Source organism: Ochotona curzoniae, unplaced genomic scaffold (assembly GCF_017591425.1).
Source record: "Ochotona curzoniae isolate NIBS_2020 unplaced genomic scaffold, NIBS_Ocur_1.0 scaffold_3208, whole genome shotgun sequence".
Lineage (NCBI taxonomy): Eukaryota > Metazoa > Chordata > Mammalia > Lagomorpha > Ochotonidae > Ochotona > Ochotona curzoniae.
In genome coordinates, this window is record NW_024467106.1 from 43,230,103 (window position 1) to 43,248,755 (window position 18,653).

General features: G+C 39.5%; 1 protein-coding gene across 2 annotated transcripts in view; it reads right to left on the minus strand.

Annotated features, from left to right (window-relative positions):
- Positions 1–18,653, minus strand: part of ADAMTSL1 (ADAMTS like 1) — a 385,347-nt gene that overhangs the window by 125,081 nt on the left and 241,613 nt on the right. For both annotated transcript variants that reach the window (XM_041004529.1, XM_041004530.1), the window contains one exon: positions 7,809–8,019. In XM_041004529.1, coding sequence (XP_040860463.1) covers positions 7,809–8,019 — 211 coding nt within the window. The remainder of the gene's footprint in view (positions 1–7,808; positions 8,020–18,653) is intronic.

The window sequence follows — 18,653 nt, forward strand, 5'->3', positions numbered from 1 at the left end:
AGAAGGTCTCCCCAAGAGGCCACTGAACTTATCTGGACAATAAGACGCTGAACTTTATGCTAGGCATGTGTTTGCAAGCAATGAATCTCAACTGAACTTGAACTATGGTTATGCAACAAGGTGGAGGAATCCACCATGGGGGGAGGGGTATGGGAGGGGTGGGGGGAATCCCCAGCGCCTATAAAACTGTACTACATAATACAATGTAAGCAACAATAAAAAACAAAACAAAACAAAACAAAAAAAAAACAAAACAAAATTTGGTGTACACATAAAGAGTTTAGGAGATTTTCAATGCTAGAAGGTAACATCCAGACTCCTAAGAATGCCCTTGGGCTTTCTGAACATTCCTGCCACTCTGCTGTGTGCCAGCACTTTGGCAACGGTGTAAGATTTGTTCTTTCTTGGGCACCTGGATGCTTTCTCAGTTCAATCCTTTTGTCAGGCACTCCTTTGGTGAGCCTTGTACTTCAATATTTTGATAATCCAGATATCCACTGCGGTCCAACTTTTCAAGGCAGCTTTTCATTAAAGCCTCCTTTTTATTTCAGTGAATATGTCACTCCCATCTATCCTTCCCTGCTCCTGACCCAGAAGGACGTTCCGTCTTTTCTAGGGCTTCACCATTGTCCCCTAGATTCCTGCATTCACAAAGGGTTAAGAGTCTTCTGAGGTAAGAAAATCCCTTCACCTTGATATTCCCCTGTGCCTAGCAGAGTAACTGGCAAAGGATAAAAGAACACATGCTTCATAAATGTTTGTTGAATTGATGACTGGATAAGGAGATAGTCCCCAATCCAGATATTTAAGAGATGTAAAACATCATTTGACTGGCTGATCCTCTGATTTGTATCACTAGCCAGAAGCTCAGTAAATCAGCAATGGGTTTCTACTACTTCTACCAGCTTCAATATGAACTATGGCAAATATTCTGACACTGCAGGTGCGATGACCACCAGTTGGGCTGGCATTGTTATGGATTTTGCTCTGAAACACCTGTCCCAACTTTGTTCATCCTGCTTACTTGGATAAAAAGGAGTATTTAGGTATTTTTAAAAATTGTAGAAAACAAATCTTTCAAATTAGATAAGACTTTCAACTCTCTAGTGATTTTGTGACCAGGCTGAGATTACCGGGTGAAGCCAACAGTTAAGTAAGATGAAGGTTGCAATGCAGAAAATGTATAAAAATGTTTAAAAAAACAGCAACAGTTAAACAAATGCAATAAAATTAAATGAAAAACGTTGACCTTTATGAATCATCATTCATAATAATATTCTTGTATGAAGAGGTAAATCTTGGGTAAGAGGTATTATTTTTAAATATATGTGATAAAAATAAGAAACAAAGATAGTATTTATATTGCTTATACTGGCTGCCATATGTATTTCATGATATAAGGTCACAAGTTCATTAGTTTTATAAGAAAAGTAAGAATGTACAATAAGGAAAGCACTAGAGTTATGCTATTATAGAAAAATCAATGGCCCGAGTGACCTATATTTTTAAGTATTTTTCTATGATCAGCACATTGTAAGTTCTGCCTATATTGATACATCTGGTTTTGTCTTGGTTATTTAATTTGTTGAGGCCTGAGTTTATTTCTTTGGGGCTTCAAGTCATATTCTGAGGCCCAACCCGAAGTGGTATTGATATGCTGTTTCTAAGGGTCAGCTTTCTGGCTTTAACACATTGCCCTTTGCTTACAGCTCCTCAGTCAATTCAAAGTTTCTGTCATTCATGTCTTCACCCTTTCATCAAGCAGTTTTTGAGAAGCTGCTATGAGTTAGTTTCTGTGTTAGGTTATGTGGTTTAAGATTACTAAGTGTCAGCTATCTGCAGTCCAGGGAGGGAGAAAAACTTGCTATAAAAGATATTGGTTTTATAGAAGAGGGAACACAAAAGTTGGGGGAGCCTCTGAAAAGGGAGTGTTAACTGAGAAGGTCAGGAAGATTAGAAGTGTGAATGGAGTATGGTTTTGTTTGCGTGCACTCAGAGTATGAGACACGTGGCCTATTGTTGAACGTGGGGACTATTCGGAGTATGGGAAGCATAGGATTCATACAGAAGAGAAGTTGGGAAATGAGACTGAGGAATCAAATGAAGAGCAGATGGTGATGGGCCTTTGGACATCATGTTAAGACCACAGGGGTCATTGCAAAATTTAAAGGGAGTTACATGATGGAATTTATAGAAAATCACTTGAGCTGCATAGGCCCCTAGGTTCCAAAGAATGCTGACTGCCTTGTGAGGCATGAATGGGTGTGCTGCACAGAAAGGGCTTCTGGGCCCAGTAAGTCTATAAAACATTGCAAACCATACACCTATTTGAGCATCCTCAGCATGTTTTTATTGTTTTAAGGTTCAAGAGAGAGCCAGGAGTAAGAAAGCATCAACAGCAATTTGGGGAACACTGGTGAGGATTGCACAGAAGATAAATGGCATTCAAGTAAAAAGAATGACCTGGTTAGCCGATTGTGAGTACTTGGACCAAAGCAGCTGGAAAAAGTTAGAAAGAAAAAAAAAGTATGAGAGATGACACTGGAAGTGGGATCAATGGTATATAAGTATTGCTTGTGTGTAAAGGACACCAAGTCTTGGAAATGGGCAGGGTTTTTAGGAGGTAGTACAATATGTGTTGTTGATACCCATACTCTAAAGATCTGTGATACAAGGTAAGATTTGCTGGGAAAGTGGGCAGACAGGTATATCTCATACTTGTGATTGGATCATTGGAATTAGATCTTAGTGATGTGTGAGAATGAGAACTCCAAAGGCACATGGAGACAGTGGTTGGCATAACAGACATCATAACCATTCCAAATGAACGAGGCCTCCAAACATCAAGAAAAATGAAGATTGGACTGTGGCAATTAAACAGAATTACTTAAAGGATAATAGTCTATCCTAATCATCTTTTCAATTGTGATGACCTTATCTATTTAATGTTGTTTTCCTTAATTTTAGAAGTATAAATGTTTACAGGGACTCTTCTAGGTTTAATATTCTTGTTAGAATGTGAAGCCTGGAACTGAATACCCACTAAAATTCAGGGTAATTATGACAAAGAGCTTTCTGCCAACCAAAAATAATTCACATGTGAAACTGATTTTTGATCTATGTTTTATTATGATTATTCTTGCTTTTAAAGAGAAGATGAAGTATCAACTTCCTTATTAACTACATAAATGAAAATGTAGTACCCTTATTTTAAATAAATAGGCCTTTTAATTTATATAGATTTATATTTTATTCATTGAAGTAAGACAAAACTATAATAACTTCTCTTCTGTTAGAATCTAGCCCTTTAGTGCAGGCATGTGTGCATGTGTTTGTATGTTTCAGTCTAGAAAATGGAAACTTTAATTTTCAAGCCTTTATAGTTATCATTAAAATATTCTTTTTATCTTAATATTACTAGCAGGGACTCCTCTCTCTCACACATGCCTTTTTATATAGCAAAATCCAGAGGCATTTACATTGTAACCCTGGTAAAAGTAAAAAGGTTTATAGGGCAATGACAATATAATCAGCTTTAAGCAAGGAGGGATATGGGGATCATGAATGCTACTGTCTGTGTGCAGATGTGTACAATATGTGTGCTCAGTTGGGTGATACAACTCTGAACAAAAAAGAAATGCAATACAGACCAGGACAATTCATTTCCGTTTGACCCCACAGCACATTTATCTTTTTACTTGTATGCTTTTTAAACTTAATCTTTAGAATGAAAGCAAATGAGGGAATATTGATATATACATACAAGGCAGAGATTGCTCAATGTCAAAGACCTGGTGTAGTAGAGGCTATGTCATCAGCCAGCCCATCAAAGAGCAGATCATGGTAGACAGAATAATGACCTTCAAAGACAGCCACATTCCAATTCCTGGGACTTCTGAATGTGTCACCTACACAATAAAATGGTAATTTGCAGATGGGATTAAGATAAAATCTCAAGATGAGGACACTACGATGGATTATGAAGGTAGGCATCTTGCAGTCCTGATGGTTTTTATGAGACTGAGGCAGCTGGGTCAGAGAGGATGTAAGCACCTAAATAGTGGCTGGAACGAGACACTTTGAATACACTTTAAACGTTAGCAAGGGGCCATGAATCAAGGAAGCAAGCTACCGAGCCTCTCCTGGAGTCTCCAGAAGGAATGCAAGTCAGAAAGAAACTGATTATGCACTTCTGTCACAGCTATAAGATTAAGTTGATGTAGTTTTGGGGAGGGCAATTGGCCAAGTTGTTAAGATGCCTGTGACCCATATTGAGGTGCCTGGATTGAATGCCTGCCTCCAGATCATCCAGCTTCCAGCTATTCTAGACCCTGAGAGGCAGCAGCGATAGCTCAAGTTATTGGGATCCTATCACTATTGTGGAAGACATGGATGGAGTTCCTGCTTTCAGCTTCAGGGCTGTTATGGGTGTTTGGTTAATGGGCCACTAGATGCAAGCCCTGTTTCTTTATTACTCTATCAAATAAGATTTTAGAAAATATATTACAAATGCATCAATAATTTTAAAAGGTCATTGCTGTGTAAAGTCATCAATTTTGTGGTAATTGGCTACCTCAATTACAGAAAACTAACATACAGACATAGGTAACCAATAATGGATTTTATTAGAGCTCCTTACAGTTTAATACTTTAGCGTAAATAGTGAAGAAGTGGTAGGAGACATGCATTGCATTAAAGAAGAGGGAAGATGTCTGAAACATATAAGTCCCCTATCAATTTACCAGCCACTGTGACTAAGGGCAATGATAGCATTTTGAAATCTTGGTTCCTGGCAAGGTTGCTGTGAGGATAGAGAGAGAGAGAGAGAGAAAAAAAAAAACCAAAAGAAAACAGGAGTAGCAGAATGAATTCTGGTACATAATAATGATATATATTAAATGAATTCTTCATACAGACCAGAGATAAAAAAAATCAAGGGATAGAATACAGAGTAAGAGGTAGGACTAAAATAAATGTGACCTCCTAACAACCAAAGCTACAATTACATTTCTGCTTCAGTTTTGTTTAATTGTCACTAAACCACAATTATAACATAAACACATGGATTTTGTGCTAGGTCTCCTCCAGAGCTTGAGAATGTATAAATATTGGCTCCTTGCCATTTGTCAGCACATGCTCTACAAACAGCATAGCAAGTTATGTTTTTATGTGGCAGATGACAATTCATGTAATTTATACTTTTTTTCATGGGAAAGAAACATACATGATGTCAGTGTTAACCCTGTGTATTTTTTTTAAACCACAAGAAAGGTCATTCTTCTCTTAAATAGGCCAATGTCTATCAGCTTATTATCTGTCTTTTAGTGAAGCATTTGATCTCCCATCTCCCTTTTCTTTCATAATGAAAAGGATGGGTACTGAAGGATTAAACCCTTAGCGTTATCCTTGAATAGGCTCATTCAAATAAACGGGAAAGATCAGGTGAGTGCCCGTCAGGTCCCTTTGTCCCAATCCAGAATGGTTGAGGAATCAGAGGGGTAATCCCACACACGGATTGTCAACAGCTGGTGTGTTAAGTGTGTCCTAACACCACAGTGATTAGTTTAGCAACACCTGCAGTTTCATTTGATTCATTATTCCACCACACAATGACTTCCTTTCTTTTTAGTGGTAATAGCTAATTTTGTTCAACAAAGCTTAGCTACAGAAATAGTATCCTAGGAGACAATATAAGAAAAGTTCATTGTTTCTTCCAGTTTTAGAAATCCCTAAAAGTGACCTAAGATTCTTTAAACAGATCATTTGTACCAAATTCTCAACAGGAGTTTTCTCTGTGGCCTAGGATCACTGTGGTTTTCACTTTGCTTGTTCTTTTCATTTCTCATGTTTAAATTTTTTTTATCATAATTATTGTTTATTGGGCACAGAGGAAGATACTTTATAAAGGAATAAAAGTGCCTCCCTGGATAAACTGGATAGTTACAAATATTAGCTTCCTGATCTGAAAAATGGACTTTACCCTGGTCGCAAAGAGTTCTGACTAGCAGAAGGAAATAGAAAAAGTTTTCATGAGACATGCCTTCAGAGGGCCAAGGCACATGGAAAATGTGCTGATTCAAACAGGAACCCTGCAGTGGGGTTGCAGACGGCAAATGATCAAAAAGATCATATATGTGGCCATTCTTTACCAGTCAAAAAAGCAACATTAGTCAAGATTATCATCTAGTAGTATTTGTGGGTATTGAGAAGAGGTTAGTGTATCATCAAATTTCATTACTTATTGACAGTAAAACCTAAAAATATGCAGAAAAATGTATTTATAAGACAAAAAGTTAGTTTTGCCAGAATTTCAGGGGCTGTGAGGTGATATTTTTGGTCTATTTATTCACTTCATCATATAAAAAATTTATTTCCAACCTATTAGCAACTTAAGTCCAATAGTGGTATTTGAGTTGATTTTACCATTTTCTTAAGTTCAGCATAGGTTAGCAGTGCAAATCAGGACACTCCGGAGAGTGAAAAACACCTAGTAAAAGAGGGATACATAGCCTCTTCACCTTTGAGGATTACTTAATGACCTTGGCTAATACTTGAAAACTTTCTCTAGGCTGAGGGTTGTGGTACAATGGGTTCAGATGCCCCTTGGGATGCCTGCATTCCATATTGGAGTGCCTGGTTCCAGTTCTGTCTACTCAGCTTCTGATCCAGCTTCCCACTAATACACATCTCGGGAGGCAGCAGATGACAGCTCAAACACTTGGATCCCTGCCACCCCCATCGGAGTCCTGGACAGAGCTCTAGGCTCCTTATTTTGGCCTGGCCCAGCCCTGGCTCATACAGGCATTTGGGAAAATGAACTAGCAGATGAAAGATATTTCTAATTCTTTCCCACTCTCTTTTTATCTGTCTTTTGAATAAAAAAAATAAAGCTATAACTGATGTCCTATGAGGAGCAAACTGCAAATAATATTTTGTATAATCAATCTAAAATCTGGGGTTTTATAAAACCTCACAGAAATACTATTTAAAGTGATGAACACACATTCATTCTAGACAGTATGATAAAATAGATGTGTTATTGTTATAATACTTTGTTATAGGATCAGCAAGATTTCTTTTTTTAAAACAGTGATCATAAACATTTTAGATTTTGTGAGCCATATGGTCTCTGTCACAACCATGTGATTCTTCCCTTGTACGGCAGAAACAGCAATAAACAATATGTAAAAGAGTAGGTGTGGTTCTGTTTCAATAAAACTTTACCAAAAAAGGATGTAAACTGGATTTAGCTTGTGGGCTATAGTTTGTCAACTCTTGCTCCAAAGCAGTGGTTCCCAGACTTTTGGAATTATTTTCTCAGGAAAGTAAACAAGCCTCTGGAATTGATTCAGTATTTCAACTTCTTATTTTGTTAAGCAAAGAAAAAAAAAAAAAAGGAAGAAGAAAAATTATCACCTAGTGCCTTTGTTTTTTAGAATTAAAAAAAAAAAAAACCAGAAAGGGCATAACTCCAGAGCAAATTTAGTTTAACAGAAAACAAAAACATCATGCTTAAAATTTTTTTCCTTAGCTGGGTGACAACTTTGTCATGAATACACTAGGCCAATAGTTGGATCATTTGAGGTTGTGCTTTTGGAGGTTATTGGGGTGTGGTGCAAAAGAAAGGGCAGGATATTTATAATCACAAGAACAGCATCTGAATAAGATTGGGCAAGTTCTAATAGGGAAGTAATAAATAGATCTTGAATATTCCTGTAATGGAGCAAAACTCCTCTGAGAGATTATCCTTTGCCTGGGATCATTGTTGCAAATAGAAACTCCCAACATTTAGTAACTTCCAAACTCACCGGCTGCCACTGTGCAGGATACCAGCCTGGGGGGCAATTGAAGCGGTTACAAGCTTGCACCGTGCTGGGCTTGGGCTGCTGACACAGCTCATCGGCTAGGATGACTGTTTCATTCAGCTCTCTGGAAAGCAGGTGGGAGCAGAAGACATCTCTAGTTTGCAGGCCAACCCCACAGGTAAGACTGCATGGACTCCACTTGCCAATTTCCCACCTGAGAAGAAACCAGAGAGGAAGAAGACACCCTTAATGTCTTTGCAGCAAACGTTTCCCATGAATTGAGGTATAAAATGTCAAGGCTGAGAGGTGCAGAAGGTTCCAGCCCAAGACCGACTAGGAATTCTGAAACCTAAATTAGGAATTTAGAACACAATTTCCCTATTCATACATTGATTAAGAACAACAACAACAAAAAATTGGGTGAGAAAATGGGACACCCAATTTTTAGCCCACAAACATCACCAATAGTGGTCAGAGACATGCCTATTTTTGATGGAACATAAAAACTTTATCAAAATAAAGATGTATGCGTGTGTGTGTGTGTGTGTGTGTGTGTGAAGCATAGGTTGAACTCAGTGAATACTGGGCCTCTAAAGGGCTCTAAGAAGCCTTTCTGCTAATTTCTGTCCCCACTCATAGCAAGGCTGGAGAATTTGTGCTTGTTTTTCTTTGGCTTCAGAGTGAAAGGCTCCAACTTCTTGACATTTTCATCATGGCATAGAAATGTCTCTGTCTTATGTACAAATATCATCACTGCCTGGGACTGGATAATGTAATGGACACAGTGTCTGCTAAATCAATCAGTGTTCAGGAGGGGAAATAATTGGAGAGAGTGGCTCATTATCTGGACATAGATGTCAAATACATAGACGCGTTGAGTGCATGGGTTGGCCAGTTATAAATGGTCAAATTTTGAGAAGAACACTTAGAGAGCTAAAGGCTTGTAAAAACAACCCTACTGCATTTTCTTGTTGCTGCAGGCTCCAAAATGGGATGATAAGGACAAAGACCAGCTGCATGGGCTCTCAGTCACAAACATTCTCTAATAATATGTTTCAGAAAGTGCTGTTTGCAATTGAAGAACAAAAATTCTACAAATGAGGTTAAGCCAAGGAAAGCATGGAAGTATATCCCTCGGTAGCCAGATCCACCTAACGTTTTCCTACCAGCCCAGAAAATTAGTTTAAAAAATATTTGGCTGTAATGATTTTCATTAGATTGCAAAACTGAGTATATGCTTTCTATCTCTGCTACTGATATGCAAACATCTTTAATCCTTGTTTAAACTATCTCTTTAATCAACACTGTTTCTTCATTCCTATAATGAACTATGCTATTATTCTCAATTATGCACATGGTTTCCTGGCTGTCCCTATGTAAAACATACTACCATATCGTTATTTTGGATTTTTCCCCCTTTTATTTGTCATTCAAAATCTATATATATATATATCCAAATTTTATTAATATATTAAGACCATGCTTTCAAAAGGTTAGATGTTTGTGGTGGAAGTTTTGTGTTATAGTTAAGTTTATGGTTGGGACTCCTGCATCCCATCTCAAAAGTGCATTGAGTCTCAGCTCTGCTTCTGAGTCCAGCATCCTCCTAAGGTATACTCTGGGAGGTGGCAGATGATGGATTGCTGGAACCTTGTCCCCGTGTAGGGGACACTTGGATAGAGATCTGGGCTTCTGGCTTCAGTCTGACCTAGCCCTGGCTGTTGTGAGCATTTGGGAAGTGAATTATGGGGGTGAAATAGCTTGCTCTACTGTTGTGTCTCTGTATGTCAAGTAAATAAAAATTGAAATGCAAACTTCAAAAACATATTTAGATAATTTTGCCCTATTCCTTTAAGAATATATTTATTTTTATTTGAAAGGCAGATTTTACTGAGAGAGAAGGAGAGAAAGAGAGAGTGGGGATCTTTCATCCCTGGCTGCAATGGCCAGAGCTAAGCTGATCTGAAGCTGGGAGCAAGAGCTTCCTCTGGGTCTTCCATGTTGGTGCAGGGGCCCAAGGCCTTGAGCCATCCTCTGCTGCTTTTCTATGTCATTAGATTGCTGAGTCAACCGGGACAGCCAGGACATGAACTAGCATTCATTTGGGATGCCAACACTAATAGACAAAGGATTAGCATGTATAGCACCATACTAGTCCCACTCTATAGCACCAGTTCCACTCCAGTGATCCTAAGACAGAGTCCAGAGTGTGGCTGTAGTTAGTGGCTCTCTTTTGATAAACAGAATGAAGCAGTGAAGCTAAATATACTTCATGGTGGCACAGTGGAGATACAGCTTCCACTTGGTGCTCTCTCTCTTTGCTCCTTCATGGTGCTGATAAAGCCAGCCACCATGTCATGAGGACACTACACCTGTCTTACAGGAAGTTCACAAGCAGAACACTGCCCTCTTGACAACCATTCTGTATTAGCTTGCCAGTGGGGAAACATAACTATACTTGCTGCTAAATCTCTACTGTAAATACATGAGATTTATTCACCGTATAAAATTAAATAATTTAAAATAAACCTTGACAGTAGAATGAGTGAGCTACTTTGAAAGCAGATCCTCCCAATCCTAGAAGACTTGTAGACTGCAACTTCAGGCAAGACTCTGATCTAGAACTGCTACCAGTGCTGCTACTGAACTCCTCACTCGCATCAATTGAAAGAGATGACAAATGTCTACTGTCATCGTCAGCTAGGAGGACTGAATGGAACTCCGTTTTGAAACAGTTGACAATGAGCTCAAGTATAAAAGCTTCCTCCAAGTGCTTGTTGATCAAAAAAGTATACTTGTATATGAATACCCATGATGAACAAATGCTTGTCAATAGGTGAAGTAGTAAAAATGAATGCTACATTTACACAGTACTGTATACAGCAATGAGAATTAACTGTGGTAACAACCAACAACCTGGACAAATCATTCAAACAAAATTTAGTGAATGAGACCACAACTACCAAAATTCATATTGTGAGACTATATATATATCTAAGCGCAAACCCAAAGCGAATCCAGGTGCCAGAAGACAGGATGATGGTTGTTTTTGTTGAATAGCCTCTAGAGGAAGGGTGCAGGCAAGAAGGCTTCCGCAATGCCGTCTGGATCCAGCTGCCAGATCTGAGTGCAGCTTATAAAAAATCACCAGGTTGTACATGTAGACCCATACTGTTTTAAGTTTATGTTTCAAAAAAAGGCTTTTCCTCTCACAGAAAATACTGAAGTGCTGCATGTGTAAACCAAAATCCGCATTCACCCGAGGCTGATGACCACAGTACATTTGTCTCATAAATTTGGAGCTCCCTTCACAGTGAAGGTTATTCCAAGGATAAAGCTTATCAGGGTAGAGGCTATACATGCTCACTCCCTCCACTTCTAACCCACCTCTGGCAGAAATTCAGCCACTGGGACCCTCAAGCAGAGGCATTCTGGCAGCCTTGCGGGCACTTGAACAAGGCTCAGAAAACTGACAGATATGTCAGCTTCCCCTGATAAAAGGACACTACATTCCCATGGAACAAGGTCAGCAGAAGCTGTCTGTGCAGTAAGCCCTTTGCTGATTCTGAGTCAAAAATATTTTATTTAACTTAGGCCTCAAATGGGAAGGCAGGGCGACTCTTGTCTAATTCTCTCCTATATAGAGGCAGCAATTCTGAGTACTGGGGTCTGACTGCTGATACACCCTCCTTGTCCCTCTGCCTTCAGCTGTTTCTTATGGGGGACTGCAGGCCAGAGGGGTTACCCCAGGGGCACACTGGCCATGGCTAGGAGCCTGTGAGACTCTTTCAGATTTCCCCTTGCATTCTGAGACCCAGCTAAAGAGAGTTGCTCAGGAGAGCAGCTCTGGCCCAGGTATCCAGTTAGACCCTCTTCCCATCTTAGTTAACTTTTACTCTTTTTATCACCTTTTAAAAGTTTACTTCTTCAGATAGGAAACTCTTGACCGGGTAAAATTCTCCTGTTAGAATGAACCCATTAATATTCCCCTTTCGGAAATTCTCAATGTACACTGGTTCACCCTTACCCATGACTTGCTTTTCTATGGTTTGTTACTCATGATCCACTGAAGTCCAAAATTATCAAATGGAAAAATGCAGAAATAAACAATTCCTAAGTTTTAATTGTATGCCATTCTGAGTTGTGAGATAAAGTCTCATACATTCTTTCTCTGTTCCCCCAGGATGTGAATCATCTCTTTAACCAGCTGCAAATGCTACCTTCCCTTTAGCACTATAGTTGCCAACTCTGTTACATGATCGACTATTGTGACACTTGTAGTACTTACATTCAAGTGATCCTTATATAGTAGCCTAATGCTACTTCACAATGCCCACATCATTCATCCCAACACAGAGGCACATATATATGTCATCTCATTATCACAAAAAGAGCAAATACAATACAATCAGATATTTTGAGAGAGACAAGGTGACAGTAAGAGAGCATAAGACCATGACTTTTACTATAGCATTTATTTATAAGTGTTATATTTTTATTAGCTATTATTAATCTCTTACTGTGCCTAATTTATAAACTATACCTTATCACAGATACATACAGAAAAACATAATGTGTAAATAAGATTTATCATCATCCATGGCTTTAGGCATCTACCAAGGGTCTTAGAATACATTCCCTGCAGATAATAGGGAAGTACTGTACTTGTAATCTGACTGCCCCATTCTACTGTTTGATAAAACAAGGGGTTGTGGCTATTTGTTATGTGTAGAATTGCATCTCTTGCGTGTCCTAGAAAGATTTGCTGGAGTCAACCCCTAGTACTTTAAAAAGTGACTACCTGGAAATTGGATTACTGTAGATGCAGTTATTGAAGATGAGGTTGTACTAGGTCACACCCACTTGCTCCATCATGAACAATGTTTTCATAATGAGAGAAAGGCACACAGAGAACAATATCAGGGCAGTAGCAGAGACTGGAGTAAGTTAGCTATAATACAAGGGACACCAAAGAGCTTTAGCAAATGCTAGAAGATAGAAGAGGCCAAGATAGATTTCAAAAGAATATGGTTCTGAGATACCTTGGTTTTGCACTTGATTTCAGCTTCCAGAACTTTGAAAGAGTAGATGTCTGTCCTTTCTAAAGATTTATTTGAAAGTCATAATTAGAGAGAGGGGAAAAAAAGAGAGAGGGGGAGAAAAAGAAAGAAGGAGAAAGAGAGAGAATGAGAATAAGAGAGATAAAATACCTTCTATTAGTTCAGTTCCCAGATGGCCATGACAACCAGGGCTAGGCCATGCCAAAGCTAGTAGTCAGGAGTTTCATCTGGGTCCCAGGAACTTCATCTGGCTCTCCTGCATGGCCGGCAGGGGCCCAATATTTGGGATAATGTATGCTGCTTTATCTGGGCCATATGCAGGGAGCTGGATCAGAAGTAGTGTAAAAACTGGCACCAATGTGGGGTGCTGGTGTTACAGTTGGCAGACTTACTCACTGTGCCACAAATCCAGTCTCAGCTTCCATGGCTTTAGGATACTTGCTTGTGATATTTGATGATAGCCACACTAGGAAACTATTTAGCAGTATAATCTCAATGTCTAGCACAGAGTCTGGGACATAGCACATGCTCAGTAAGGTGACCTAAGAGGGGTGCGTTCACAAGCAACAGTGTATGTACCTTTGTATTAGAAATACCAGTGGTCAACATTTCAACTGTTTCCTTTAAACAGTGTCACACTCAGTTTCAAAGTCCCCCAAACTCTGAACATAACATTTTTTTCAGTATGGTGCATGCATTCTTATTTTTTTTTAATGAGTTATTTATTTTTATTGCGAAGTCAGATATACAGAGAGGAGGAGAGACAGAGGAATATCTTCCATCTGACAATTCACTCCCCAAGTGACCACAGTGGCCAGTGCTGCACCAATCTGAAGCCGGGAACCAGGGGTTCTTCCAGGTTTCTCACATGGGTGCAGGGTCCCAAGGCTTTGGGCCATCCTCCACTGCTTTCCCAGGCCACAAGCAGGGAGCTGGATGGGAAGCAGGGTTGCCAGGATTAGAACCCCCGGCATCCATATGGCATCCTGGTGTGTTCAAGGCGAGGACTTTAGCCGCTAGGCCATCACACCGGGCCCTGGTGCATGCATTCTTACTAAAGGAATCAGGTCTGAATTCACTTGCTTTTCAAAGACCATATGCTACTTTGTATAAATATTTATATATTTTTTACTGCAGCAATATTAGTCATATTATAGTGTTTTCTCTAAGAAGCTTCAAGGGGTGTTATACAATTTATGTCTTAGTAATCCCAACGTTTTTCTAAAATACAAAAAAACCTGAATTCTGAAGTACGTCTGCCCCAGTGGTATTGGCTCATGGGGCCTCGGTAATAAGGAGAGTAGTAAACCTGAATGCTATAGTCTTTTTCAGCTTCTCAACTCCAGGTGTTTAGCTTCATGATTGGGCCTCTGGCCAAAATGTTATGGAGAAGCTAGTTTCCCCAGCATTCTTTTCCATACTGTTTTCTTTCCTCTGGCTCTTCTTCTCCATGTTTCTGTTCTTTCTGTCAAAACCTGCTTGCAGAAAAGACTCAGCAAGCCGAGAGTTGCCATAGATGCTCACTGTCTGGCCTGTTCGGACCCTGGGCTCCTGACCAAGGGAAGACAGGAAACACAAGATGACCCTTGACCTTAATGGCTGGAAGTAGTCTATCTGCCCCCTGTCCAGCTTCAGGAATGTCCGGATTAGCCTGGCACGGCTACATCAGACTTCAGATTTGCTCCTGGATTTTCATGTTGTGCCTTCATCAGTGTTGAAGTTTTGCCCCTAGTCTACTCTACTAAACTGTGGTTCTGTCACCTTACCTGGATGTGGCTATATCTTTAGCCATGAGCTGAAAGTTTAACACAATATCAGTCCAGCTAAAGTCACACAGGATTGCCAAAGACAATATTAGCACTAACATTTATATAGCACTAAAATCACTTCTGTGTTCATTTAAATGCTTTATCTCCTTTAATCCCCTCCACAGCCTCAGGACACAGGCACTATTATCACTTTCATTTTAACAAGGAATTGAGGTCCACAGAATTCAAAATATGGCCTAGAATGCTTGCTGATTATACTATCCAGATGTTATTGGATCCAAGGCTACCATGATTTGGACTCAGGGCCCTGAGAATGGGTCTGCTGCCCATCAGAGGTCAGCCTGGTAGCTTTGTAAGTTTCTGATAGGCATCCTACCAGTATCTTTGATTGATGTTCCAGTAGTGTCCAGGGCTATGCTCATCCAAGATGTTGGAAACTTACATGAGCTTATTTGCTGTAGATGTGAACCCTATGAAGAAGGTACTTTAAAGTTCCCCATCTTACAGGGTGAGATGGGTCTAATATCTAACAGGGTCTCTGTGAGGTAAAATAACCTGTCCAAAGTCTTTCAACTGGTAAACTGGGAACAGGGGGTGCAACCTCAGGCAGCCTCATTCCTGTATGCCTAGTAACTGTAATAGACTCTCTGCTAAGGCAAGGTAATGAAACAAACTATAGTTGTGTACGAAATGCTAGGCTCCCTTGAGCTTATAACTTCAGAAAACGACAAGTGACAAAATGATAGATCTATTCTAAATGACAAAAATACACTTGGATACCACTCAGGGTCATGAATACACTTGCAGTTATTATTTCAGTGAAACTGCAGTGGTACTTGGCAGCCAGATGGGCAAGAGTAGAGTATGGGCCCCCAAGGGACATGTTTGTTTTTGTACAGGTGGCCATCAGCGTTAATGTGGGCAATCACGGGCACATGGTGGTTGGTTCTTCTTGGCAGCTTGTGTTTGTATTACCTCCACAAAAGGAGGAATTTTTGCCTTCCTTTGGACAAGGGCTTATTATGTGAGTTGCCAAGGTTCCCCCCCCCTGCCCTTTCAGAGTAGGTAATGACCGTTGCCTCTGGTAACTCATTGTTTGTTGCTGGTCTAAATGCACATAATTTCTAAAGGCACTCTCTCCTCCACAAGCTATTATGCCCTAAAAACTTTCTCTGACCTTGGCTTTAGCCACAAAGTAAGTTTGTTTCTTTGTGCACAAAAACTAAACAAAGTTTTTGTTCAGAGGAAAAACACCCTTATAAACTTGAGTTACTTGTTAAAAGCAGTCCCTAAAGTTGTGTACAACTTCTTAGTCTAAGATTTCTCACCAGTTTCGACCCGTGTATTTTTGAAGTCACCCAAAGACATTTATTTCCCTTAGGATATACGTGAGGTCAGGAGGTACACAAAAATCCAAGAATCAGGTACCATAAGCTACCACCGAGTACGGCTAACTTGAAAGTGTAAGATAGGACAGATGGACATGTTCCAGGACTCATCCCACTTTCCAGTTGATTGGAATGTTACTTATGCCTTTCAATTTATCTCCAAATTTCCCAGTTTCTAAATGACCCACAGCTCACACCTGCCAAAATGTCATTCCCAAATGCAAATCTGGTTTCTTTACTTCTGTGGAGTACAAATCTCCATTGAAGTTAGGGCTGAGTTTTCACAGGGGGTGAGGAGTCAGGATTTCCAGGGCTTAACTTTGGTTCACTTTGTACAGTGGGACAAAGGGACACTGCACATCTGCAGCCGAACTTTCTAATCACCTTTGCCTCCTAGCTCCTTCCTTTTCCTGCTTTTGCGGGGTTGAACTTCAGTATGAGGTTCAGTAGGGAGTGGCCCAATGGTATGAGACAGGGTTCAGCATTGGGCCGGGGTAGCTGAAAGTCAAACATTCAGTGAGCATTGAACAAATACATAACCACAAGAGAAATAATGTGAGCCAGATTTCTTACTGGCAATGAAGGGAGTTATAAATATAGAAAGGGGAAGGACCAGAATAAATCTTACAGAATTGGATTGGTATTGAGAGCAATGTGAGCTCACTGTTTTAAGCAGACAGATACATAGCTAGATAGAGATATATCAACATGTAAATGAGCATACAGACTTAGGGGTGTACATGTGCATGTGCACACACATACATACACACACACGGCATATCTTAGTTGTCTCCACTGAAAGGCCTAGAAGCAATTATACCCCAGTGGAATCAAACACATCAGTGGGACCTGGCGGCGTGGCCTAGTGGCTAAAGTCCTCGCCTTGAACACGCCGGGATCCCATATGGGTGCTGGTTCTAATCCTGGCAGCTCTGCTTCCCATCCAGCTCCCTGCTTGTGGCCTGGGAAAGCAGTGGAGGATGGCCCAAAGCCTTGGGATGCTGCACCCGTGTGGGATACCCGGAAGAAGTTCCTGGATCCTGGCTTCAGATTGGCATAGCATCGGCCATTGCTGTCACTTGGGGAGTGGATCATCAGACGGAAGATCTTCTTCTCTGTCTCTCCTCCTCTCTGTATATCTGATCTTCCAATAAATAAATAAATCTTAAAAAAAAAACCTCATCAGTATTCACGTCTTTGTTCTAGATGCTATTCTCCACTCAAAGGAACCAATTCCCATAGAAATGGCTGATTCTAAGGCTGAGGCTGAGAAAACAACAAATGAGCCTGAAATATCTTACTGAGCAAGAATAATGATATGCTGTTATAATAAAAGGGTATGCCTAGATTAAAAGACTTCACAGCCATGCCTGGGCATTTGATAGCCATGATCATGAATAGATAAAACAATAAACAAATAGGTAAGAAAATAAGGAGTTATCTAGTTGAGTGCCTCTTGATAATCTAGATAGTATTACAGAATTTTGAAAATTATAATAGTAATTAACTCAGAAATGATCATCAATAAATATTCAATATTCAATATTCAACACAATATTTAGATAGTATCTCCTTATCTCCTGGTATAGTTTGAATATCATCTTTGTGATCATTGTGATCTATGTGATTACTGTATACTGAAACTGAATTCCTAATGCAGCTGTGTTGGGAGGTAGGATATTTCAGAAGGTGCTTAGGCCATGAGGTTCCAACCTAAGCAACAGGAAATGCCATTGCCAAAGGCATGACTGGGGGAGTTTATTTCCTCTTTTACTTCCTACCAAGTGAGGATAGTTATCTTGAAAGCAAAGCGACCCCTATAAGGTACAAATGAGTTGATCTTGTGTTTTTTATTTCCAGAACTATTAGAAATAAAATTCTGTTCTTTTAAAAAATGACCAAGTCTGCAGTATTCTGTTCAGGCAATGCAATCAGAGTAAGGCATTCCTTGTAAAATACTTGATTGCTACTGTTCAATTGAGAAATGTGATTGACACCATCTTAAACAAATGAAGAGTTAACATAAGCAGAAATCAGAGGTATTGCTATTGCCTGTTTCCTAATATGATACACTGAGAATACAGAATATTTCTTTTTCTTTATGTCAAAATTCTAGAGCCATGAAGAAATATCAAACAAACCCAAATTGAGGAGTATTTCTCCAAGTGATTGGTCTGCACTCTCAAAATAATGTCAAGGATATAAAAGACCAGAAATGACTGGGGAACTGTTCTGGAGTGAAGGATTCTAAAAGTCGTCACATCTCCTTTAAAATATAAATGGAAAAAAATGAAAAAGGAAAAGATAAAAGAATGGAAAATGTAATCCTGTATCTTGGATCTTAGACCTATTTCAGACTTAATTAGGTAGCAAAATCTGGCTGCAATATGTATTACACAGTATCATCATTTCTTGATCTTGATGTTTATTTCGTGGTAAAAAGGAGAGGATCCTTCTCTTAGCTAGTAGACACTGATATGCTAAGTGAGGTATCATCTAAAATTATTCTTGAATAGTTCAAACCTAAGAACAGCTAGAGAAATGAAATGAAGAGTAAACAGGATCATACTGTACTATTTTTGAATTTATTTTTAGAAACAGAAATTGTTTCAAAATAAATATTATAAAAAA